The sequence below is a fragment of the Camellia sinensis genome, chromosome 10, assembly GCF_055761805.1.
Source record: "Camellia sinensis isolate YWXY chromosome 10, ASM5576180v1, whole genome shotgun sequence".
Lineage (NCBI taxonomy): Eukaryota > Viridiplantae > Streptophyta > Magnoliopsida > Ericales > Theaceae > Camellia > Camellia sinensis.
The window spans coordinates 149,424,454-149,451,310 of NC_138970.1; the positions used below are offsets into that span (position 1 = coordinate 149,424,454).

General features: G+C 39.0%; 1 protein-coding gene across 2 annotated transcripts in view; it reads right to left on the reverse strand.

The window, feature by feature from the left end:
- LOC114275427 (Metallo-hydrolase/oxidoreductase superfamily protein) overlaps window positions 1-21,328 on the reverse strand; it is a 39,252-nt gene extending 17,924 nt beyond the window's left edge. For both annotated transcript variants that reach the window (XM_028217466.2, XM_082892590.1), the window contains exons 1-6: window positions 20,760-21,328; window positions 20,501-20,648; window positions 18,590-18,744; window positions 17,502-17,684; window positions 4,969-5,044; window positions 1,737-1,814 (exon numbers count right to left, since the gene is read on the reverse strand). In XM_028217466.2, coding sequence (XP_028073267.2) covers window positions 1,737-1,814; window positions 4,969-5,044; window positions 17,502-17,684; window positions 18,590-18,744; window positions 20,501-20,648; window positions 20,760-21,020 — 901 coding nt within the window. In that variant the 5' untranslated portion in view covers window positions 21,021-21,328. The remainder of the gene's footprint in view (window positions 1-1,736; window positions 1,815-4,968; window positions 5,045-17,501; window positions 17,685-18,589; window positions 18,745-20,500; window positions 20,649-20,759) is intronic.
- Between the last annotated feature and the right edge of the window lie 5,529 nt (window positions 21,329-26,857).

Sequence of the window (26,857 nt, forward strand, 5' to 3'; positions counted from 1 at the left end):
TATCATAATAAGAAGAACGGTTCAAGCTCTATATTGACATAACAGGTACAAGAGGACACAAAAATTTACACAATAGCCACAAAAATTGACAGCTGAACAAACCAAATCTGGCTGCCCCAGACTGCCACTAAGATTAAAGCCATATAACTAGCAAAGACCAGAGATCAAGTTCCGACTCCGAGCACTAGGTTCTCAACTCAAAACACATATTTTTCACATAAATTTTGCTTCCTTTCTATATACTCTCCATCAGAATAATAAATGGGCATCACTTCTGCAAATGTGCATTCTTTCCTCAGTCATACATTCATCGACCATGTTCTCACAATATTGCCATAGTCCATGAATGACATAACAGAGTGTCAGTACTAGATTATGCCACACAGAATACCATGGAGGAAGGAGAAATGACAAAGAAGACAGTATATGTTGATTCGCCATTGATAGATTCCCTTAGCACATCTACATTTCTATGGAAAAGTTCACTTCCTGCTGATCCAGTGACAGACCGTAAGTACTTTGTCCCAAGCAGCGATCACCATGAAGCACGCTTCCTTACATAAAGTCTTGGGTACAAAGATGCCATTAAAAAGGGAGGCTAACAAGACCTCCAGTCAAACAGCAATTTACATCTTGAACCCCAGGACAGAAAGCCAAAAACATCTCAATATGCTCAGAAATTAGAAACCTGGTAGAGATGTTTCGACAAATAAAGAAGGAAATTATTTCAGCAGAAGAATGCTAACACATTATACTGAAGATCAGTATTGCCACCCACTAAATTATGAGGCAAATTTATCAGATGCCATTTATCCCTAAAATCTGCAGTGAGGGTGTTAATTAAACTACATGGCAGATCTCCAACCCTTAAATCCCAAAATTCATCTTTAATCAGGACGAGAATTTTGCATCAGCTTGTCATTATCTATTGATACAAGGGGCCACCATGAATTATTTTAACTGCATGAAGCTGTCAGTCACATTGTTTGTGTTTATTTTGTGAGTCCATTTATTACAAGGATCAGCCATCAAACATGCTTCAATCAAAGCACAGTTCCCAATAACACAAATCAATAGAAACTTTTGATTTCAAAGAAAACTAAGGGGAAACAAACAAGTTTCATTTTTATTTCATTTTTTCACTAAACCATACTAAAATTTAAAAACACAGGTTTCTTTTGATTTTGACAACCACTTTTGGATTTCTGAAAGGATTAAAGCACTTGTTGACGATGTGACACAAGATTAGGACCGCATCTGCAAAAGACCCTATTTTTGGATCACCCTCACAGAACTTTATTTCTTGTTTTTAGTTATGTCATCGATTTGTGGTTCATGTGACAGTATTTTGCATATTTTAATGAATACCCCCAACTTCAAAATATATTAGCTATTGTTCTCAAACAGTCCAGTCAAATGTCATAATCACAACATGACCAAGCAATCTCCAAACACCAGTGTTAGAGTCTTTCCACATTCACAAACTAACTTCCTAAACCTTACAAAAGTCTTCACCCTAACCTGCAACCTCCCCCCACCCAAAAAACAATAAATAAATAAACAAAATCTGAAATATATATGTAGACAACAAGGAAAATTAAGATGCCAAGGGAGTTAAACTTTTAAAATAAAGAAATAGCTATGCATACATGGCCTTGGTCAAAATTCCTTCCCAAGACAAAAAATAAGCAAAGGCCTCAAAGGAATAGGGAGGTCAAACAAAGGAAAATTGTAACCTTTTCGAATGCGACCCATGGTGTTCTCATGAGCCAAAAGTATAGCATCAGGATTGCTCTTCTGAACGACTGATAGACCTACACCAAACCATCAAACAGAAGATCATAGTCAATTTAGCACCAGTTAGGTAAAACAGCAAGTAAATCCAAATGTTTTAGAAGAGAAAATCCAATAAATATAAGAAAAATATATAGTAATTAGGTTGTAGTTGATAAAATTTCTACGAGAGAGAAAAAAGAAAATTTCATATACAACAAATTAGACATCGAACCACAAGAAAAGTATATTCCTATCGATGCGTATTTTTAATAGAAACCAATGAAGTCAAGGAGCATTTAACCAAAAAATAACATGATATGCAAGACTTTGTAGATGCCTGAATTTGATTGGCGATACATGGCTATCAAGATCATATTCTTCACTAAGCACTAAACTTCGGTCTCGTTATCACATTTACTTTCTAGTCATGGTAGTCAACTTGCTAGTGTAACAAACTGACACCATATGTCAGATGCACAAGTTTGTCTTTACTCTTTATTCTTTAATAATATCTATAATCTATATTGCACAAATGATGGAGAGTAATACCTTAAAACCGATAACTCAATATGTGCCTCTATATTGTTACTGATAGGGGTGGCCATGGGCTCAACCAGGCCAGGTTCGGGTGGAGTCTATGCTAAATAATAGTGAAATTTTTAGTAGCCCAAGGCTGGCCCAGCCCAACATCAGTCCTAAATTATTAGCTATAGGCCTGACCCAAAAAATATACCAGGTCTAAGCTTGTCCACTCTAGACTGCATAGTAAAAAATTAAAATTTCAAAAAAGACAAAACAAACTTGGTTGCCAAATGGTGTTGGTATGCTGTGTCAAGTAACAAGTTTTGGGGTTTAAGCCTCACTACTCTATTCCTTGTACAACTGATACTATATATTTTTCCTCCAAAGAAAAAGGAATAATAGAAGTATATGTGAGCATATACATATGCATTTATCTTATGTATATATATGTATGAACAATGTGTATACATGAAATTTCTTGGGCCAAGCCTCAAGCACTCTTCCCATGCCTGGGCCGAGACAGGATGGGCCTTAAAATGGTGCCAAGTCGTACAGGCCTATATAGTAAGCTCACATCCATAAGTACAGGCCCTTGCAGGCCAATGGCCAACTCTAGTTGCCAAAACAATTCACAAAATATATAGGAATACATGTTTTATAGCATTATTTGATGCATATTTGTTGCTTAATTTTACAACAAACACATTGTTCATATAAAAAATTGAGACAAGAAGATAATTAGAGATGAAGCACCTATGGATCAAAGTACAACAATAATTAAGCAGAAAAAACACAACAGATTTGAGGAGCACTGAATCCAGCTCGTTAGAATGGAAAACAATTAAAAAAATAATAATGCACATGATTCAAAAAAGAAGCAAAGATTTCATTGTTACTGCTCACGGATTGGAAGATAACTCCATAAATATCTGATTTCCTTCACATCCCGCATTTCAACAGAACAGAGAAGGTATCTAAGGAGTGGCTCACCTATTAGGCCATTTAGGTTGTCGCCCAACACCCACAAGAAAATTTTAAAAAATTATTATTGTCGAAGGACCCAACTTTTCAAATGTTTAACTAGATAAGGTGTCATATTGATATTTAGTCTAAGGTCTCCAAAAACATTGAGTCACTACGAGGTATCTTTCCTCCTCATTCTCTCCCTCATTAACATCAAGTTAACTTTCTTACTCAAAATTTATATGCCAGTACTGTCTTCATCTTGACCCTTTCATTACTTTTTCATAACATTACATATGCATATCCTCTTCTCTGTATTGGAGAATGGGGGATCAGCATGTTTGAATCCTGTGTGAAATGAAACATGTTTCCTTCCCCGTAGATCAATCTTAGAAGTCTTCCCATTGATCCTGTCTGAGCAGTGTTTTCTATGACAAAATGATGTCGACTTCCAAAGTCGTTTCCAGCTCACTAGTTTGAACATCCAGCTAAAAAACTCTGGTTGTAAAATCAGTAATAAAATAATATACATAGTGATTAAAATATATAGAAAGGAACAACGTAACTGTTGCTAAAACTTCAAATATTGTCATTAATTGAAAGAAAGAACAAGAAAGATTCAAGTAAAACAATGCATATAACATTTAGCAAATTATCTGTAAATGGACCGAATTTCAGCACGGTTCAACTTATTGGCCAACCAAGGCAAGAATCCAGATGTCTCATCTCACTAGGGACCTGGGGGTCTAGTCTCAGTGGGATTTATTCGATGTTTTGACCTGATACAATAATATAGCAATACATGACCAACCAAGAGGATAGTTGTCTCATCTGAGACATGATAATCTTGCAAACTGAGCCAAATCAACATACCAAGATAGCCCAAGACAATCCAACGAAACAAAGGAAGACTTTAAAGTCAGGAAGTAAAACTTTCTGCTACCAAAAAACACTCCCAGGGAGCGTCAGTATAGTTCTCAAGTGTCTTCATTTCAGAAATTAGGGCTTCAATTATTTATTTGAAGCTTGTAGTCATGTAGAAGTAATTTTGATGGTTTCCAAAGTGGGGGATGCTAAAGATGAGAAATGGATGATGACTATTTCTTGGCCTCTCTCTGGAGACCTTGTTTTATACATATATTGCATTGGATTTCGTTATCCTAGTGATGTGTAAATCACAGTAGCTACCAAGATAGCACTTGTGTTGACCATTTAGACTATGATATAATGCACTGTGCATTAGATTCAGTTTTTTTTCTCTTTTATATGGCTCTGTTGTCTCCTTAATATTCAATTTTGTTAAAGATCTTTACAAGCTTTCAAATTGCTACTTGTGAGTTGTGGTATTGTTTCATCATGCCAGAAATACGGATCGAAGATAGACATTATTAGGTCGTCACATTGCTGGCCAAGACCTTGTCTAAAAGACTGCAAACAATGATCCAAGGAGTCTCATGGTCAAATTATCCATAGCAAGGGCCACTTCTGAGTTTTCACAGTTCAACCAACTATTCCCATCTCATTGCAAAATTCAACTGATACTTCTATAAATGAGTAGCCTACTATTGTTGTCAACAGATATCTGATATTTTTTACTTTTTTCTTTTTGATAAATCAACAGATATCTGTTATTCAAAAACATTTAACCGATGAATGTATGCTGAAGCAAAATCTGTTTGTTTCAGTTTGAATTCTGCAATAACTTACCATCGACGTGATCATGATGGTGATGGGTAACAAAGACTACTAACTTTCTTGGCAAAGCAGCAATTATTTCCTCGAGCTGATTGTATGCAATGAAATGTCACAAAAAGTGAGAAAAAGATATAGTGAGAATTAATTTCAGTCTAAGTTGATGATGGATTAAATTATCAAATGTTAATCACGAAAAAACAAATGTCAAAATTGTATTAATAATAAATTTTAGCCCATTTCCGGCAGCATGATTGACAGTGCAGCAGACCCATGTACAAGCAAGGTGCAATTCCATGAACAATAGGAAGCCAAAACCATGAGAAGTTGAGGGGAAAAGAAAGAATAGTGTGTACGTGTCACGTAAGGAAGAAACTATTCATCGAACAGGATTAATAAGCTTTTTGCAATCATTTCCATAAGCACATAAAACAATAAAAAAAATTCAAATTATAAAATATATATCAAAAAGATGACAGAAATGAAAAAGAAGATATCTTTTTAAGGGGGGGAAAAAAGCTCTTTCTAACTCTTCTAGACATTCTTCCATATTTTAACATGACATCTTGAAGTAGTCTGCTCTTGACGTCCCCCATGTGGGGAAGGAGAACTGGGGGCACAGATAATAAACGTATGCCTCAACAAATGACGTTAGTGTTTTCATCTTGAGCATAAGAATGTAGCTTTTGAAGTTTAAATGAACTTAAAATCATTACAAAAAATCTAACTCAGCACTCTGAGTCTTCTGCCTAGGAGTCTAAAACTAAACCCTGATCATTAAGGTTTTAAGCTGCACACTCTGATGCAGGGTATCAATAAGGTTTTGATACATAACAGCTGTAACTGGTTCTGAGGTTTAGTGAGCATTTCCATTGCAATGAAACTTGAGCTTGTTATTGTAAACATAATTATCATGGTATCCAAAATAATTTCAAAAAGAATCTACTCCAACACCCGTTACATGCCAAGGGTTCAGGTAGTAAGTTTTTTGTCCTTGCCAAAGATGATTCCGAAAGAAGAAAGGCGTCAAAACTGTTGGAACAATCTTCTATGTAAATAACAAAACTGAAACAACAAAAATAAATGTCTTACAAAATTATTCTTGTATCAGAAATCAGAACAGAAAAATGTCGATCAAGTCGAGTGTGTGACACTTTGTCCTTAAGACAGAATTGCTGCTGCATAAGTGCTCACGGATTATGGGTGTCTACCTCCCAAGATACAATGATCACTCTCACAAATTGTAGTAGCACTACAAACAATCTGTCTTGCAAACCAGAACCTGAGTTCTACACTCTCTAAATTTCTATAAACTAATTTAAAGAAACGATGCAAGAAAGAAAGAAAAAAGGGAAGGAAAAATGGATGAATGAATCTACTAGAAAAGGTTTGTATTTATAGGCATTGTGGTATTAGAATATTTCCTTACTTCCTTTTTTAGATTAGATTGTGATTGATTAATTGATTGATTGATTGATTGATTAATTGATTGATTGATTGTGATTCCTTAATCAATCAATTAATATAAAAGGTAATTCCTTAATTAATGCCTTAGGGCTTCCTTCTGTAATAGTTGATTGATTAATATAAAAGGTGATGATATCATAATCATCACTCAAGCTTTGTATTCTCTCAAATTACATGGTATCAGAGCCAAACCCTAAAAACCGTCATCCATACAGCCAATGCCACCAACCAGCCATCACCTATCACCACCCATCCTCCACCGCTGGTCCCTGAGTCTCTGTCAGAACCAGTCAAGGTCCCACAGCGCTGAGTAAGAATTCTGAATAAATCTCTATATTCAGTTGTATTTAAATACAATGTGTACATCTGATATATATAGCAATTCTAGACCTAATCTTAAATAGGAAACAAGAATAAACCTAAACTAATTCCAAATAAGAAACAATATTCACATAATATATACTATACTAACATTATTTTCACACCCAGACTCAAACTCAATGTGTTTGGGCAGAAAACACTAAGAGTTTGCCAAGAAGAAACTGAAACCGAGCAGTGGTGTGAGTCTTAATAAAGAAGTCAGCAAGCTGTAGAGCCTAAGAGACGAAAGGAAGCGAGATAGAGCCAGACTGCAGATGTTGACGAACAAAGTGACAATCAATCTCAATGTGTTTGATCCGCTCATGGAAGATAATATTATGTGCAATCTGAATAGCACTGCGGTTGTCACAATAGAGGGAGGTTGGAGAAGACTGAGGGATGCCCAAGTCAGAGAGAAGACAACGAAGCCAAACAACTTCAGCAGTAGCATGAGCCATAGCACGATACTCAGCTTCGGTAATAGAGTGAGCAACAACTCTTGCTTTTCCAAGAGATCAAGGAATCGCCAAGAAACATACAAAAACAAGACGTGGATTTGTGATCAGTAACATCACCAGCCCAATCGAAATCAACATAGGCTACCAAATCCAGAGAGGAAGTAGAGGACAATAGTAAACCCTGAAATATAGTACCTTGGAGATAGCGAAGAATCCGAACCAATGCAGCCCAATTTGTGGAGTACGGAGCAGAGACAAACTGGTTAACCACATGAACAACATAGGCAAGATCAGGACAAGTAACCGTCAGACAGACTAAGCAACCCACGAGCTCTCTATATACAGTAGAATCATCCAGAAGAATAATAACCTCATTGGCATACTTGGACTGAGAGAGAAAGTATCCCTTGGGAGAAGAAACTACTTCAATATCAAGAAAATACCGCAAGGGGCCTAGATCCTTCATTTCAAAGGTGCGGAAAAGATGCTTCTTGATCTCAGATATAGCAGAAGAGTCAAAACCAGTGATAATCATATCATCCACATACAGTAATAACGTAACAAATCCAACAGAGGTGTGAAGAAGAAATAAAGCAGAGTCTTAGGCACAAAGATGAAACCCAAGCTCATAACAGCAGTCTAAAAGTGATCATACCAAGCATGAGGAGACTACTTCAAACAATACGGAGCACGCCGAAGGCGACAAACTTGTCCAGAGAAATCGTAAAGGCCAGGAGGAGAACACATGTAAACCTCCTCAGTGAGATGGCCATTAAGAAAAATATTCTTAACATCCATCCAATATAGAGGCCAAGAACGAACAACAGCGACAGAGATCAAAGTATGGACAGTAGTCATCTTGGCAACAGGAGCAAAGGTCTCCTCATAATCAATACCATACTCCTGTGAGAAACCTTTGACAACCAGACGAGCTTTGTAACGCTCAAGAGAACCATCAGAATGAGTCTTGACTTTGTAAACTCATTTGCAACCAACCAGATTCTTACCAGCAGGTAAAGGAACCAACTCCCAAGTACTAGTTTTCTGTAAAGTAGGCAACTCATCCTCTATAGCTTGAACCCAATGAGGATCCTGACAAGCCTCCTTGTAAGACTGAGGTTCTGAAAAAAAAGTGAATAACAAACAAAAAAGTACGATAAGAAGCTAAAAAACATGCATTAGACCAACCCAACCTATTTGGAGGATGATGCGCTCGAGTAGGATATCGGTGTGCAGCAAGATCAGAGTCGTCAGAAGCAAGAGGTTCAGCAGCAGGGGCAGAGACAACCGGTGGACGAGGAGCCTTACGATGAGAATAAACTAACAACAAAGGAGGAGAAGAAACCAACTGAGGAGAAGCAGCCAGAGGTGAAGCAGGAGGAGAAGATGGAACAAGCTTAGGAGGAACTGTGGAGATGTACTCATTAGACAGGACCTCAGAAGGAAACGGATCAATATGAACCAAATCCTCTTTGGAAACTAGGGCGGTGAGAGGAGGAAGCTGAAAGTAAGGTAAACGTTCGAGAAAGGCAACATGGCGGGAGACAAAAAGGCGATGGGAAACAGGGTCATAACTGCGATAACATTTCTAAGTGAGACTATAACCCAAAAAGACACATAGGACAGACCGGGTACTAAGTTTGGTCCTATCTTTACGTGGTAAAATGATAAAACAAGCAGACCCAAACACACGAAGGAGGAAGTAATTAGGAAGTTGAGAAAATCGAGTCTCATAAGGAGACCGACCAAAAAGAAGGGGCGTAGGCATACGGTTGAGAAGAAAAGCAGCAGTAAGAACTGCCTCACCCCAAAACAGAGCCGAAACAAAGGTAGAGAGAAGAAGAGACCTAGCTGTCTCAAGGAGATGACGGTGTTTACGCTCAGCTCGACCATTTTGGACAGGTGTATCAGTACAAGAAGTTTGGTGAATGGCACTCAATTTGGCCAACTATTCACAGAATTTAGTTTTAAAGCATTCCCCGCCCAAGTCAGACTGTGACAATTTAATAATAGACCCAAAATGTGTAGTGACCATAAACTTGAAAGTACGGTATATCTGGTAAAAGTCAAACTTATGAGTCATAAGATAAACCTAAGTGTAACAGGTACAGTCATCAACAAAAGACGAATAGTATGCAGAATCCACTTTGCTGAGAACAGGAAAAGGGCCCCAAACATCAGTATGAACTAAAGAAAATGGTGTATCAGATATAGAAGTACATTTATGAAAAGGTTAGGCTGTCATTTTGGCAAGTTTACACCCTCGACATTCAGTAAGCTCACTAGGAGAAACTTTACCCAATATACAAGACTGAGCTAAAGACCGTAAGCGATCAGCAGACAAATGCCCTAATCTAGAATGCCACAAGTAGAAAGGACTAGATAGAGAATCTAACTGAAAAGAGGAAAAGGTAGTCAAAGAAGCTGCCATAGGCAGATGTAAGCTTTCCACCACATAGAGGTCTCAAACTCTATGACCAGTCCTAATCTGCTGCTTAGACATCCGATCCTACACAGAACAGATAGAAGAAGAAAAGATAATATCAAAACTAGAGGCATCAAGCTGATTGATTGACAATAAGCTGACAGATAACTGAGGAACATATAAGACTGATGGAATAAAGACAGCAGACATAGCAGACTATAGGATAGACCCAACAGATATAACAGACATACTAGATCCATTAGCAGTATTAACAGTAATAAGAATGGGAGGTGGAGTACAATTATGAAGTAATGAGAGATGAGGAATCATATGATAAGAGGCACCAGAATCAAAAATCCAAACAAACGAAGAAATACCTAAAGAAGACCCAAGCAAACTTGAATGAAGAGAAAAAGCCAATGGAGACAGACGAGGATGGCTGGGATACAAACAGTATATGCTGAAACTGACTAATCTAAGCAATCAAGGAAGCCAAGTCAGGATCAAGAACTGGAACAGATGCAGTAGAACTGGCGGGAGGCTGAAAAATATTCGGAGGAAAGGCGCAAAACTGGATCGGAAACTGCTGAGAAGACGAGGCAAACAGATATCCCTTCTTGGAACAATGATACTTCCAATAACCCCTCTGATGGCAAAAGGCACACTCATCAGAAGCCAGAAACATCGTAATAACCAGAAATCTGAGAGGTTGAATTCTAGTAAACCTAAAACAGAACAAAATGGCCAACTAGGGGTCGAAGGGAAATAACTTGAGAACTGGTGGGTGAAAACAAAATAACCAGAATATCAGATCATTGAGTGGGAAAACACCAGTGGTACTCTCGATCAATACTCAGTACGAGAAAACCGAGCTCCATACAGAGATCTTGTGACAATCAAAGGACCTTTGCAACTTCAGACCAAAGAACCAGAGAGAGACAGAGAGATCACCAACCAGAGTCAATGAGAGAGAGAGATGTCGTAAGTATGAAACAGATGGGTCGCGAACTCAGATAAGTCGTACGAGCCAGACGAATCAGAGGATCGAAGCAGATGACCCAATGATGAATCAGACGAACCAAACGAGAGGGAGCAAACGATTGATCGAATCGAAGTAGATGACCCAAGCTAACCAAACCCAATGATGAACTAGACAAGAAAGAGAAGATGAACTAGATAGGTCAACTTCAAGTCGACTTCGAATCAGACGAACGAACCAAACGAAGAAAGGAACAAAGAACTCAATTAAATCAGAGATCAAAACCAGAGAGAGATTCGTGTTGGCTGCTAGGGTTTCGAATCCTTCAGATTAGGGTTTCGAACCAAGCTCTGATACCAAGTAAGAATTCTAAATGAATCTCTATATTCAGTTGTGTTTAAATACAATGTGTACATCTGATATATAGCAATTTTAAACCTAATCCTAAATAGGAAACAAGAATAAACCTAAACCAATCCTAAATAGAAAAGAATAAACCTAAACCAATCCTAAATAGGAAACAATATTCACATAATATATACTATACTAATATTATTCTCACAGTTTCGGCTTCAGCAGAAGGCCCCTCTGGCCTAGTCGACCCTTGTGAGGGCTGTCCTAGCCTCTCTTTGTGTATTTCGGCTCCTGTGAATAAGTGTTTGAGGGCTGCCCATCATCTGTTGCCCCGAGTTTATTTCCCTCTACTTCTTGAACACAATTCATCACTTATTTTGATTGGAGGTTCATTTTCCCGTTTTTGATTTATTTTTTGGATCCATAGATGACCCATTAATCTGATTGTTATGCTCCCAGAGTGGTATGTATGTGATTTTGCTTATTTCAGCCCATTCCATTCCTCTTTCCATTCTTGTGATTCGTGCAAAGTTTTTTGGGTTAAGATTGTAAAGTTCTTTTGGCTGACGTAACTAGTGAATCTACCACTACTTCTCACCCATCTAAAGGGGAGAGCTCCAGTCCAGTTATGATTACTACATCTGAGAACCTAAACCCCAGCCTCAAAACCACCACCACTCTAATTAATGGTCATAATTACCTTTCATGGTCTCAGTGCCTAACACTTTTTCTGAAGAGTAAGGGGGAAGATGGGATATGTTAATGGGAGAGTTCAAGCACCAGGTATTACGGATCCTGGCTATGACCAATGGGAGATTACCAACTCTTTAATTATGGGGTGGCTCATTCATTCCATAGTTCTTGAGATTGATGAAGGCTACTTATCCATGGATATTGCTCAGGACATTTAGGAAGCAGTCGCTGCTACATATTCTCAAAAAGGAAATTTTTCTCAAAGCGCTCAGTACAAGGGGAGCAGACAGTTCTTCAGTATTACACCATTTTGACTAATGGTTGGAAACGCTTAGATCATCTCCCAGATTACAAGCCTGACTGTACAGTTGGCTTAGTTGGTTACCAGAAGTTTTTTGCACAGGAAAGGGTCTTCAAGTTTCCGAAAAGCCTCAATGTGGAGTTTGATCTGGTCTGGAGTCGTGTCATTGGCATGGATGTTCTTCCATCGCTTTAAGAGGCTTTTGCATATGTATAGAATGAGGAGAGTCGTCGTTCTGCTATATTACCAGCGGCTACTGGAGACCATTCAGCATTACTTTCTGCTTCTTCTCGAGATGGGGCTGGTTTGTCACTACCTATTTTCCATCATTCAGGAAAGGATACTATATTCTGTGATTACTGCCGCAAGCCGCGACATACTCGTGAGACGTATTGGAAGCTTGATGGGGCTCCATCAGGGAGTTGGGGTGATCGGTCTGGTACTAGAAGCGGTCAATTAGGCCAGTCAAGAGGACGTGGCTCTAATCCACGAGCCTATCAATCTAGTGCCGTTGACACCCTTGATTCTACTTCCACTTTAGTTGGTCCGACTTCTGATAGTTTATCTAGTATGACTTCTCTTGAGCTTGAGGATGTTCTACGTCATTTGCTGGTCCGCCAGTCTTCTACTGCTCCTAGTGCATTTTCCTCGCCGTTTGCCCGCTCAAGTAACTTAGCCTCTTCTCCTAGTGCTTTTCTTTCCCATAAGTCTTTGTTATGGATTATTGATCCTGGTGCCTCAGATCATATGTCTGGGTCTTCTAACCTTTTCTCAGCATATAAGCCCTCTTCAGGTCCAGACAAAGTTAGGATTGTAGATGGTACTGTTTCTTTTATCTCTGAAAAAGGTTTAATTCATGTCACCCCTACCTTACTTCTGTCTTCAGTGCTCTACGTTCCCAATTTTTCTGTTAATCTTCTATCCTTGAGTCGTATTACTAAGGATTTGAACTGTAGTGTGACATTTTTTCCTAATCATTGTCTTTTTCAGGACCTTGTCACGAGGAGGACGATTGGCAGTAGTAATGCAAAAAATGGTCTCTATTTCTTGGATCAACAGAACAAGACTGCTCATCATTCCATCCAGTTCCCAACCACCAAAGAGGATTTATGGTCGTGGCATCAGCGTCTTGGATATCATTCTTTTCATTTACTTAGGCAATTATTTCCGTCTGTTTTTACAAACAATAATATGTCTGAGTTTCTTTGTGAGGCTTCTTAACTTGGAAAACAACACCGAGCTTCTTTTGCTCCAAGTCTTAATGAAAGTTTAGCTCCTTTTTCTTTAATACATTCTGATGTGCGGGGTCCATCTCGTGTTATGTCTTTACAAGGCCATAGATGGTTTGTTACCTTTATCGATGATTTTTCTCGTACTATTTAGCTGTATCTCATGAAAGAAAAAAGTGAGGTTTTCTCAGTTTCAAAATTTTCATAAAATGATTTGTACTCAGTTTAGGGCAATTGTCAAAATCTTACGTTCTGATAATGGGGCTGAATACATCGATTCGGGATTAAAGAGCTATTTTTTCACTCATGGCATTATACATCAGGTATCTTGCACCAATACCCCTCAACAAAATGGGGTTGCAGAACGAAAAAATCAATTCTTCTTGATATGGCTCGTTGCATGTGTTTTTCTATGAGTGTGCTTCGATCCTATTGGGGCGAGGCCGTTCTCACTGCAGCCTATTTCATTAATCGTCTTCCTACCCAGGTTTTGTAAAAAAAAGCTCCATTTCAAGTCCTTCTAGGTTCAGAGTCTTTGTTTTCCATTCCCTTCAAATATTTGGCTGTGTCTGTTTTGTCCACAACCATTCTCCTACTCGTGGTAAGTTGGACCCTCTCTCTCCCAAGTGTGCTTTCTTCAGATACTCGCCTACTCAAAAGGGGTATAAGTGTTATCGCCCTCCTTCTCGTAAGTGGTTTGTGTCCATGGATGTCACCTTTTTTGAGTCCCAATCCTAGTCATCCCTTCAGGGGGAGCCTTGTTGTGAAGAAATTCCTGTTGTCCCTGTTGCTCCTATGGTGGAACCAGCTGTTCCTGCACCACCTGTTACTGGGACTATAAAATCCAATGCCACCAAGGACAAGGAAGGGCAAGTTTATGTCAGGGATAAAGATAGACAAAAAGTTACTTGGATACAAGAGACACTTTTGCTCACCCACCGCCATCTCTTGCTTCTGATAAAAGTCAACCTGTTGTTTCTCTTGAGTCTACTGATGACACTACTGATCTTGATATTCCTATTGCCAAGAGAAAGGGTGTGAGATCTTGTACTCAACATCTTATCTCAAACTTTGTGTCCTACTCTCATTTGTCTTCCTCTTATAGAGCCTTTGTGTCAAACATTTCCTCTATTAGTATTTCTAACCATTTTCAGAAAGCTCTTGCTACCTCTGAATGAAAACTTGCAGTGATTAAGAAAATGAAAGCACTTTGTAAGAATGGCACTTGGGAATTAACTGAGTTACCTAAGGGCAAACGACCGGTGGGATGCAAATGGGTGTATACTGTGAAGCACAAAGCAGATGGTTCTATTGAGCGTTACAAGGCTCGACTTGTGGCAAAAGGCTTCACTCAAACTTATATAGTAGACTATCAGGAGACTTTTGTACCAGTGGCCAAGATGAATTCAGTCAAAATACTTCTCTCTCTAGCAGCTAATTTAGATTGGTCACTTCATCAGTTTGATGTAAAGAATGCTTTCTTACATGGTGATCTAGAAGAAAAGGTATATATGGACATTCCTCCTGGTCTTGAGGATCATCAGACAGAGAGTAAAGTATGCAGACTTCGAAAGTCATTATATGGTCTCAAACAGTCTCAAAGGGCTTGGTTTAAGAGATTCACTTGGGCTATGCTTAAATATGGTTTCAAACAGAGTCAGGCAGATTACACTTTCTTTGTGAAACATTCCTCACGTAGTAAGACTACTGCTCTCATTGTTTATGTGGATAACATAATGCTTACAAGCGATAATAGTGGGGAAATACCCCTGTTGAAGAAAGATTTAGCTAGTGAGTTTGAAATCAAAGACTTGGAAAACTTGAAATATTTTTTGGAAATCGAAGTTGCTAGCTCCATGGATGGGATTTTCATCTCACAAAGGAAATATGTTCTTGACCTTTTGAAGGAAACAGAGATGCTTGGATGTAAGGCCTGTGATACCCCACTGGAACCTAATCAAAAACTTTGTAATAATGAAGGAGGAAGAGCTATTGATAAGGGGAGTTATCAGCAATTAGTGGGTAAGCTCATTTACTTATCTCACTCTCGTCCTGATATTGCTATTGCTGTCAGTATGGTTAGTCAGTTTATATATGTTCCTCATCAAATTCACTTAGAGGTTGTTATGAGAATTCTAAGGTACTTGAAATCTTCTCCTGGAAAGGGCCTTTACTTTTCCAAACATGATCACCTCAGAGTGGAAACCTATACAAATGCTAATTAGGCAGGGTCAATAGCTAATAGGAGATCTATATCAGGATATTGTACCTTTGTGGGCGGCAATCTTGTTACTTGGAGTAAGAAATAGAATGTGGTGACTAGATCGAGTGCAGAAGCTGAGCTTAGAGTTATGGCACAAGGTGTGTGTGAACTCTTGTGCATCAGACTATTGTTGAGTGATCTGGGGATGGGCTAGACAGACTCTATGCGACTATATTGTGACAATAAGGCCGCCATCAACATAGCTCACAATCCTGTTCAACATGACAAGACAAAGCATGTTGAGATTGATCGTCACTTTATCAAGGAGAAACTCATCAGCGGCATGATATGTACTCCTTTTGTGAAGTCAGGCAAACAACTTGCAGACATCCTCACCAAAGGAGTTGGGAGTAAACCATTTCATGACATTCGAAGTAAGTTGTGCATACGAGATATCTTCACACCAGTTTGAGGGGGAGTGTTAGAATATTTTCTTGTTTCTTTATTTAGATTAGATTGTGATTGATTGGTTGGTTGATTGATTAATCGATTGATCGATTGATTGTGATTCCTTAATCAATCAATCAACATAAAAGGTAATTCCTTAATCAGCGCCTTAGGATTTCCTTTTGTAATAGTTGATTGATTAATATAAACGGTGATGATATCATACTCATCACTCAAGCTTTGTATTCTCTCAAATTACATGTGGTACATGTTCGTAAGGGCAGAAAACCCCTCCGAACAAGTGTGAATTTGAACCGCCAGAAAAGATGAAAGAAGGTGACCGGAGAGGCACTGATTTAGACAAAAAAATTGAATTTCGAATTTTCGCACAAAAATTTCAATCAATTCATTTGGAAATTTAAATTTTCCTGCAAGAATTTACAAAAATTTAAATGAATTTTGTCCAAAAAATTAAAGGTAGGACCTAACCCGCACCCACGCCCGACTCGGCGAACGGCGGCACGCGTGTGGTGGATTTGGGTCAAACCCACTTTGTCCATAACTCCCTTCCTTACAAAACTTGGGGTGCCCCTTGAGGCTCATCCCAAGTATGTCAACCTAGAGCTTATATACTCATAGAAAATTGCTTCGTAGCTCGAAATTTTGGAGGCTTGAGTGGCCCCGTTTTGGCTTTTTTTTTTCCCCCTCTTTTCTCTCTGAAACAGAGAGGTGAGAGAAGAAATAAAGGAGGAACAGAAAGAAGGAGGAAGAGAGAAAAAGGAGGAACTCAATTGACGATCAATATAAATCCAATGATTTCAAAGGCTTTCATCGATGATCATATCCAATAAAAAGGCTTATACAATCCAGAAAGATGACAACAAAAGAAGAGAGGGAAAGAAAGAGAGAAGGAACAGAGAGAAGAGAGAAGAAGAGAGGGGGAACAGATGTGTGTATACACAGACCTGTGTATACACACAGAAGAAGGTCGCGATAGGCAACGGTGATGGCGGCGCCGGTGGGTGGAGGGGTTTGCAACAGTGATGGCGATGGCGATGAGCAACGGTGATGGCGGCACCAGTGAGTGGAGGGTTTGCGACGGTGATGGTTCTCTCTCTCTTTGTTCCCCCCTTGTCTCTCTCTCTCTGTTCTCCCTCTCTCTTCTCTCTCTCTCTCTCTCTATTCCCCCCCTCTTCTCTCTTCCTCTCTCTTCTCTCCTTCTGTCCTGCCTCCTCTCTTTCAGAGAGAAAACAGATAGAAAAGTCGGAAAGGAAGAAGGGAAAAAAAAAAAAAAAGTGCCAAAACGACAAGTTATTCGAGCTACCTAGCGGGATTGATACTTATACAAGTTCTCTTATTGTTTATATGTGGGACAACCAAAACAAGGTAACCCAAATTTGACTATTCAACTTCCTATTTCACAAAACCGAAAACGACATCAACTTCCCATTCACCTATAAATGGTTTTGACAAACCGTCTTTACTGTGTGACTTGCCATGCGGCACTTGGACCCACCTCAAAAGACATGTGGGCCCCACTTACATTTGGGCTCAAAGTTAGCCCAAAATAAACTTATAAAACCAAAATTTCCAACAAAAACCACATTGCAACAGTTCAAATTGATATTATACCTCTTTGTGGCATTCAAGCCGGCATCCTGGATCTACTATCAATGCATCTCCATGAGAAACAAAACTGCTATCTGTCAAGCCATCAGAAACACTCTCTGGTGAAAATACAACCAAGTTTGTAGTATGGAAGGGCTTTGCTGTTCTGCTTCCCATAGGTACAAGTTTAACACCAAGAGGGTACTCCTAAAAGATGCAAAATATGTCACAGTTCTGTTACAAAACATTAATATGATGCAAGTAGACAACAGTGAAAGTTTTTTAATTCACTAAAATGCAAGTAAACAAATAACAGAAAAATCAGGGTAGTGGAACTCAATGCATTGATGTTTCAACCAAATCTTATGATGTAGAGGTTATTTCAAAGGGACTTGAATACACATCAGGATGGGTATGAATCTAGCCACCCAACTCATCCAAGGACCTAGTTAAATAACTAAGTTCTCAAGTTTTCTTCTTAAATAGCATAGGGACAAAGGTAATAAACATCTACATGTGACAGATTGCATTCAACAGGGAAACTTCACCGCTCCATATCCCAAACCTAGACCCATTGACATGACTAACATAGAATATAGATGCTTCACCTATTTCCAAATTGCCCTTGTTATGTAGTTTGTACATGGCAAAAAAACTACCAAAGACAAAAGATATAAAAATAATGGAAGCGAATTCCCATTATAAAACTTGTGATTTAGCTCTGTAACCAAGCTACAGATAAGTGTTTCAATAGTTTTTTTTTTAGCTCACATGTAATTCACTTCACTTGATTGAGTTCATTATTACAGTGTAGTCTAGAAGGAATAGGCGTTGACCAGATGGGGCATTGCTCCCTCCAGCGCGATTAATTTTTCATGTTTAATCAATATATTAACATCTTCTTGTTTTCTACTTCACACCCACACGCACACAGATTTGATAGTAGATCACTAGAGTCATTTTAGTGGTCACAATAAGTTTTGAGCTTATTTGAAAAAAAATTGCCAGGTTCTCAGTTTCCTAATGCCTATTTATTGATGGACTCAACTTCCTTTATTCTTTATGTAGCATGTCCAACCCATATGAACAACATACCCAAAAGGGGAAAAAACCTGGAAATTCAAGGTGGGAGGGATTTTCCACTTGGCAGGTTGAAGTGAGTCATTTACAAGACCAATAACAACCAAAGGTCCTACACGATCACTACTTGGTTTCACTTCAAGAAGACAACTTAGGCAACTTTGGAGAGACATCCATTTACATAGCCCTGCATACATTATACAAAACATTAATCACATCAGCCTTGCAAAAGATGCTATAACAACAATAAAATGCTCGGGCTGTCAAGCATGATAATGCAGCTCAGAAAGGTGCTTTCATAATCACATTAAGAAAGTATAATGATAATTTTGTAATCAAATCTAATCAGAATGAAAGCAAAATTGCTGATTATAAAAAAGGAAAAATTAAAAAAATTTGCTAAAGCAACAAAAAAAGAAAAGGAAAAAAAAAGGTGTACGGTCAACTACAAAATGTTTACACAACAAATCCTACAACAGTTGAGTTAACTACAAGTTTTTGTGTAACAAATCCTACATTCATACATGAGCATCACTGCAACGTTTGAGCATGGTGCCCAATAATTCCAACTATTCAAGCACAACATTAAATGTAAAAACTTTCCATGAGTGGCAAATTATCATAGGTGCCCAATAATTTATTCCATGATATGTTAAGGCTAACCAAATGACTGAGGTGATCAGCAAATCAAATGAAAACAAAATGCATATGTGATATCTCTCTTCTTTTTTCTGGTGTAATAAAAATCACCTGCTTTTGTCTGTTGTTTAGAAAATCTATATTGTGCATACCTAATTAGTTAAAGTTAGGAGCTATGACTGGGATCGTTATAGCACATTAAACAAGATTAATTTTAGAAAACAATGTTGCATATCACAAAAATAGCATTCTCCTACTTCATAAACATATTATAATTTTATGGGTGGTCATAAGCGATTTGGGCAGACCATGTGCCCTTCTGGAAATTATGGTAGGCATTAAGATGGCGCAAGACCACCAAACATGGAAAGGGAGAAAGCTAAGGCAGCTTTACAGTATAGTGAGAGTGACAGTGAGGGAGGAGAACCTCTGATATATGGAGGAGTTCTCATGAATGGGCTTGCTTGTTGCATATGAAGGAGAGACCCCCTTTTCATAGGAGAGTTGGGAACATAGGAGCCAGCTCACTCTCATGGGTTATGCTGAGTAGGTGTGATACATGGTACACCTTACTAGATAGCAGTGGATAGATCATAGGTGTGACACACTTTCCAAAGTATCACATGACTTGGTCTTTCTCATGCCTACAACTAGTCAAAATGTGGTCACCCTAAAGGGGTGAGGCAATCAACTCCGACGACCTCTCTAGAGCCAATCCACAATCCCTGGTGATTCCTCATTGGATCTTGGGTTGCCCCATGACTGAGGCATCGACCTTGAGGGGGTCCCTAGGCCCTACTTCTGGCCTAGAGTGCCATTTCAGACTTGGAGCCTTTGACAAGGCGAGGCAAGGTGTATGGTGCCAAACAATAGTCACTGAGTGGTGGTGGTGAGCACCGAGTGGCGTGCCAAGGTAAGGTCCCCTAAGCAAGAGTCATGCCTTGAGACACAAGTACCTACAAGCTGTAAACCTAAATTTTCTTATAGAATATATTTATAAGAACGCATTTGGTATCTTTTCGTTTTCTATTCTAAAAATAAATCCATTTTCAGGAAACACTTTCAAATTATTCCTTGCATTTGTTTGGGGTCTCCCTCCCTCTCACTTTGGGAGTTTATTTGTAACTGTGATTATGATTGATTAATTCTACTTCATTAAATTGAGATACATTAATAATTATTGAAAAAAAAAAGATAGACCAGACATCCTATATAATCTCAAACACTAATCAAAAAAACCCAAGGTTTAGGGTCTAGGATACTACAAAACCCAATAAATATCACAAACATTAATCGCAGCAAACCTTGTAAATCTCCATTTTCAGGTCCCAATATTCCAACAACATACACAGTCTGAACAGGCAATCCCGGTCCAAATTCAGGTTCTTCCACACACTTCCAGAGCTTCCACTGAACCCCACTAGGTGTCCCAAAACCCACTTGTTCCAAAACCTACAATCACACCACCCACTGATCATAACATTCAAAAAGCATTTCATAAAATTCAATGGCAACCACAGTTCACACAAAAGCACTTGAGATCACAATTGAGTTTAGAAATACCTGGTTGAGGGCCAAATTGAGATCAAATTTACACAATTCAAGCCTCTCTGAACACGATTCTTCGCCTTCAACAACAATTCTCGGGTTCGACTCTCCTTCGAGTGGACTAAGTTTCGTGGAAGGCAAGTCCCAGAGATCGGAATCGATGAAGGAATCGTATTCATCGTGGTCGAATTTGGGAGGAGGAGATTGCTTTAGGAGAAGGAATTGGGAGTCGTTGGAAGGGTTTTTGATGATCAAAGCGAGCTTGTGAGTCGCCATGGAAATTGAAGAATGAAATTGATGAGGCGGTTTAAGAGGTTGAAGAAGACGATCCGAGAGAGTGTTGTTAGGGTTATCATAGGTGGCGCATTGTGGAGGTAGTTGTACCAAACGATGGTGCCCGCAATTAGACCGGCCGAATAAGTACTGAATTCTATATTAGAATTAGACGTTTAAATTACAGTTACTAGACGTTTGGATGAAATGAATTGAAATTTTTTGAAACGGTAATACCTATAATAATAAATAAAAAATCAGACTTTTTTCCATAATTATTGGGCTTTTTGTATGCTTGTCTCTCACCATCAAAGAGAAAGAATTGTGTATTAAAATGTTGTATTGAATATTGATTGTATGTAATAAAGAGAATGAACTCTCTATTTATAGAGAGAAATCTGAGGCATTGGATACCACAAACCCACTACCACCGAAAGCTATACAATTAATAAGTATATACTAAAGCTAAAGTTATTCAACTAACAATGATATACTAATTAACAATTATATACTAACAGCCCCCCTCAAACTCAAGGAGGATAGGAACTAACCAACTTGAGTTTGAAGAGAGTTACAAAATAGAAAAATAAACTGATAAATAAAAAACAAAACAGGATAGGAGACACGGTATGGTCGTGTCGGACCGTTGTAGCAGACAGTTTACGGGGTCATGTCGGACCGTTGTAGCAGACAGTTTACGGGGTCATGTCGGACCGTTGTAGAAGACACTGTGTGGTCGTGTCAGACCGATGTAGAAGACAGTTTATGGGGTCATGTCGGACCGTTGGAGCAGACAGTTTACGGGGTCATGTCGGACCGTTGTTGAAGACAGTTTACGGGGTCATGTCGGACCGTTGGAGAAGACAGTTTACGGGGTCATGTCGGACCGATGTAGCAGGACAGTTTACGGGGTCATGTCGGACCGATGTAGCAGACAGTTTACGGGGTCATGTCGGACCGTTGTAGAAGCTTGTGGTGGTGCACCAAGGAGGCGACTTAGGGAGTGCGCCATGGGGTGACTTGAACATGATACTGTGTATAACCCCCCCTCAAACTCAAATAGGTGTGAAGATAGAAACCTATTTGAGGTTGAAACAAAGGGATTGATAAAGCTGACCGGTGTAGAAGACACTGTATGAGTGTGTATAGAGGTTGCCCAAAAAATATACATGGATGTAGATATCGAGCCCTCAAAAGTCGTGCCCTCAAAAGGTGTGCCCGCACCCTCAAAAGGCGTGCCATCAAAAGGCGTGCCCGAATGCATCAAAAGGCGTGCCATGAAAAGGCGTGCCAGTTTGTCGGCGAGAAGAGGCGCGCGATGCGCGTGGCTGCCTCGGCTATTTAACCAAGACAGAGCTGAGGCAGAGGCGAAGACAAACAATTGGCGAAAAACCTCTGAAAAACTCTTCGTTTTGCTGAGAAGGTTTTGCTGAGAAGAGACTCTGTAACACTCTCTATAACACTCTGTTGCCCAGAAAAAATGGCTTCGTCTTCCCGCGGGCTGCTTACCCTCTTTCCCGACCTCAACGAGTCGACAGGAGAGAGAACTGGTGCGGTGGCCAGTGAACCTCAACCAAACACTGCTGGGTTTGCTCCGCTGAACTTTCCGATGCGGTCTGTGGAGCAAAAAATGGCGGTGCAGTCGGATGTGGAGGCCAATCAATATACGTTGAAGGCATGTGTGGAGTCCATGACGGCGGTCACCAACTTGTCGCACCGGCTGCAGAGTAGGACAAATGAGGTGCAGCAATTAAACTCCCAGCTGGCTCTGCTCCAACGCATGTATAAGGATGCGCGAGCAGAGATAAGCGTGCTAAGGGCAGAAAACAAGGAGCTGAAGCGGAAGGCCACCGTGATGTTCCGATTTGGAGGGCCGCCATATGCTGCAGTGGAGGAGTATGGGGGAGTGAACGTGCTCGGCGGCGTGGAAAACACGGAGGCAGCACCGTCAAGGGCCGCCCAGGACGGAGGCAAAAAGAAAAGACCGGCGGAATAGGCGAAGAAGTGATGTCGGTGGGTGGCCGTCTGCAGAAAAGAGAACAAATCTGTTGGTGTTGTGATGGTGGTCTTTGTCTTTGGTTTTTTTTTGTTTTTTTTTTTTTTTTTTTTTTTTTTTTTTGGTGTAAATTGTGATCGGGGTTGATCCCGGCATGAAGAAAGGACAAGTGTGTGGAATGAAAACCGAGTTGATTGTGAATGATTTTTTTTTTTTTTTATTTTTTATCATGGTGATGAGGAATATATAATAATGAATAAGAAAGAATAAAGGAGGGAGTGGGGAATAGGGCAAATCGAGAACACCAATTAAGCTGGATAATAAAAAAGAAAGTTTGGGCGGTGGATGGGTGTGATTAATAAAAAAAAAAGAAATTAGAAGATAGGCCAACTAAGCTTTATAATAATGAAAATAAGGTTGGGCGGTGGATCAGTGTGATTAAAAAAGAAAAAGAAGGAGGAGTGGTATCTGTGTTGGTGAGAATAAAAATATTGTTCAGGAAAGAAAGAAAAAGAAAAATAATGTGTCAAAATGAGTGGAGACAGATGGCTTAGCATATTGTTCAGGAAAGTGATAGGAGATAGGAGGAGAGAGAGTGCAGATTGGTCAAGTCTAACAATGGCCGGCCTTTGAAAGTTTACGACTTTCGTCATGTTTCCAAGGACGAGAACGCTGCCGGGTCCAACGATGTTCACCGGGTTCGGAATCGGTGCCGGTTCAAGAAGTCAGGTGCTGTTGTCAAGCCTAAGGCTTGCCTGGTTAATGGGGGTGAGTTGAATCGGTCGACGAGTCACGAGTCGTCGCTGAGTCACCTGTCTCAAGCAGCCGCGGCGGCGGCGGCGAATGTGGACGGTGAGAGCCGGGAGGTAGAGGAGAGCTTGGATACTGCGGAGCCGGATGAGTCGATGCTGAAGACGAATGATTCGTCTGGTGACGGCGAGATTGAGCTGGAGCTGACGCTGGGGTTCGAGCCGGTGTCGAGATATCACAGCGTGAGTCAGGAGAGGAATGAAGAGAGTCGTCGGCGTGAGTCGTCCGATGATGGGATGGAGCTGGAGCTTGACTATCCGGTGCGTCCGAGAACTCGATTGGTTAGCTAGAGTTCAGTTTTGAGTTTGGACGGTCCTGATCAAAGTGAGAGTACTTTGTTTTTTTTTTTTTTTTTTTTTTTTTTTTTTTTTTTTTTTTGAATCGACATGTACAAATGTGATTACATATATATATGAATAGAGGGGACAAACAAATCCAACAGTGAGAAGTCTTGCAACGCCATTGAGAATGTTTGATGGAATGGATGAGGAAGAAGTTCCAAAGAAGAAGCCAGAGGTGATAGATGGTCCTGTGCTAACTGAACGTGACAGAACAAAAGCCGAAGCGGAGGAAAGAGAGAGACCATAGTGGCACCGATTGTGGCCGTTGTTGGCCGTTGTTGGAAGGCGCAACTGAGCTGTCTATACTCACCGGCGGCGGAAGCGGAGGACCGAAACTGGGAGGTATGGCAGACATGTTATGTGCTTAGTTTTCTCATCGTCCGGCGGGCGGCCAAGGCGAGGCTGCCGCCCGCCGGTGAAGCGAAATTACTAGGTGGTTAACTTAGCTCTGATACCATGAAAGTTTTATGTATAAATAAAGAGAAAGAATTGTGTATTAAAATGTTGTATTGAATATTGATTGTATGTAATAAAGAGAATGAACTCTCTATTTATAGAGAGAAATCTGAGGCATTGGATACCACAAACCCACTACCACCGAAAGCTATACAATTAATAAGTATATACTAAAGCTAAAGTTATTCAACTAACAATGATATACTAATTAACAATTATATACTAACAACTCAAACGGCCACCATCATCAAACGGCGTTTAACATGTACATCTTGTTACAACATTTTCATTAGAGCTCTTATCTTTCCTTTTTGCTCAATTAGGAGATTGATTGTCAAAAAATCCCTCCTCAACATATTCCTTATATAATTCCTCAAATTTAGGATTGTTACAAATTACAATCACTCCTTATTTATAAAAAGTCATTATAACTCTCTCATATAAGATAAATTCTTATTTTATTTCATTAAAAGCGTTAACAAAAACTAAAAAGTACGAAACTTTCTTTTCAGCCAAATATTTGTGTCCCTCTCTCAATGAATCTCTTTCACTGGTGCAGCTCGTTCTCCCACACCATCGTCATCACCAACGGCAATTTATGGTATCTATTTTCTCTGTATTGTTGCCAATCTAAACCTTACTCCTATTCTAATTCTCTCTATGTATTGTGTATCTCTCTCTTTACTTCTTCACCAAATAGAAATAAAAAACTTGCAAATATATACATGATGCTTTGGTTTTGGTGATGGTAATTTGAGGTGGTCTTGATTTGGGGATTTAATTGAATCATTTTTATTGTTTATGTTGTGAGCTATGTGATTCTGTGAATTTAAAATCTCAAATTAGAGTTTTTATCAAGTAAACAATTAGGATTTTAATGAATGGCCCACTTGTGATTGAAATAGAAATAGATAATCTGTTTTATATACTGGTTTACTAAGAAATCTTAGAAATTCAATAAGAAATCTATAACTGTTTTATTTACTAGTCAATGGACTTTGTGATTGAATATGAATGGATATTTTATGTACACAAGGGTTTTGAGAATTTGATTGCAATCAATTTTACTCCCTAGAAAATTAAAGAGAAGTTTTTAAATTTATGAAAAAATCAATGGTTTAAAGAAATTAATATGAGAATCTGTTTTTATTTATTAGTTTATAGACTTTGTGGTTGAATAAGAATATATATTTTATGTAAGAGTTGCTGATTGAATATAACGCTCTGTTAATGCCTCATGTAAAGACTTGGTAACTTGCAAATAATGAAGTGACCACTTTGGTCAACATTTTGAATCTTTTGTTGTTGTTTTTTTTTTTTTTCCTTCTTTTCCTCTTTCTTTTCTTGGTTTGGGACCAGCTTTATTGTTCCCAGGTTTGTACTCAAATCTTATTTGGTTTGTGTTGCTCAATTTTGGTGGATTATGTAACACCCCTTTGTGTTGCTCAATTTTGGTGGATTATGTAACACCGCCCGAGGGGTGCTTGCGCACATTGAATAGTTTGAAACCTCGATTTCTTCAATCTAGTCTTACGAATGTAATATGAAACATAGATGAGAGTTCAGATTTGATAACTTCTATAGAAAATCCATTTTATTGCAAAATATTTGCTAAAAATAGACTGCGTCATCAGATCTCAGAATCGCCATCTAATAGTTTGAAAAAATTAAGAAACTCGTGACTCGTGCCAAGGTCACTGTTCGTCGTGATCAAAGATACTTGGCTCAAAAGGTTTGAGGGGGGAAGGTCATTAATTGAGCACCCCTGTTCACCCGATCAAAAGATCAGCCTCTATTAAACCATGATATGATTTTTATTAACTTCACATGTTCATATTCTGATTTATTTAATAAATCCTAAAATTACTATGTGAAGCAAACAAATATAGAATGTGTCATTCATTTTGGAACAGCTTAATTTCATTATTTTGAAAAGTGTACAAGACAAATAATTGAATTTTACAAATATGAAAATCAATTTTACTCCAAATTAAACAACACAACCTTCACCTGCTGCATGCATAGAGTTATATCAAACAAGCAAATAGCCACATGGTAAGCTACTAAACATTGTAAGAAAAACACACACAAACGAGATGCTAAAACACAAAAAACTTACATATTTACCGATATCCCGTAAACAATTACAAAACAAAGTTAATAAAATATGCATAATCATATATGCAAGATCCTGATGCAATTCACTCATGAAATGCAACTAAAGATCCGACTTATCA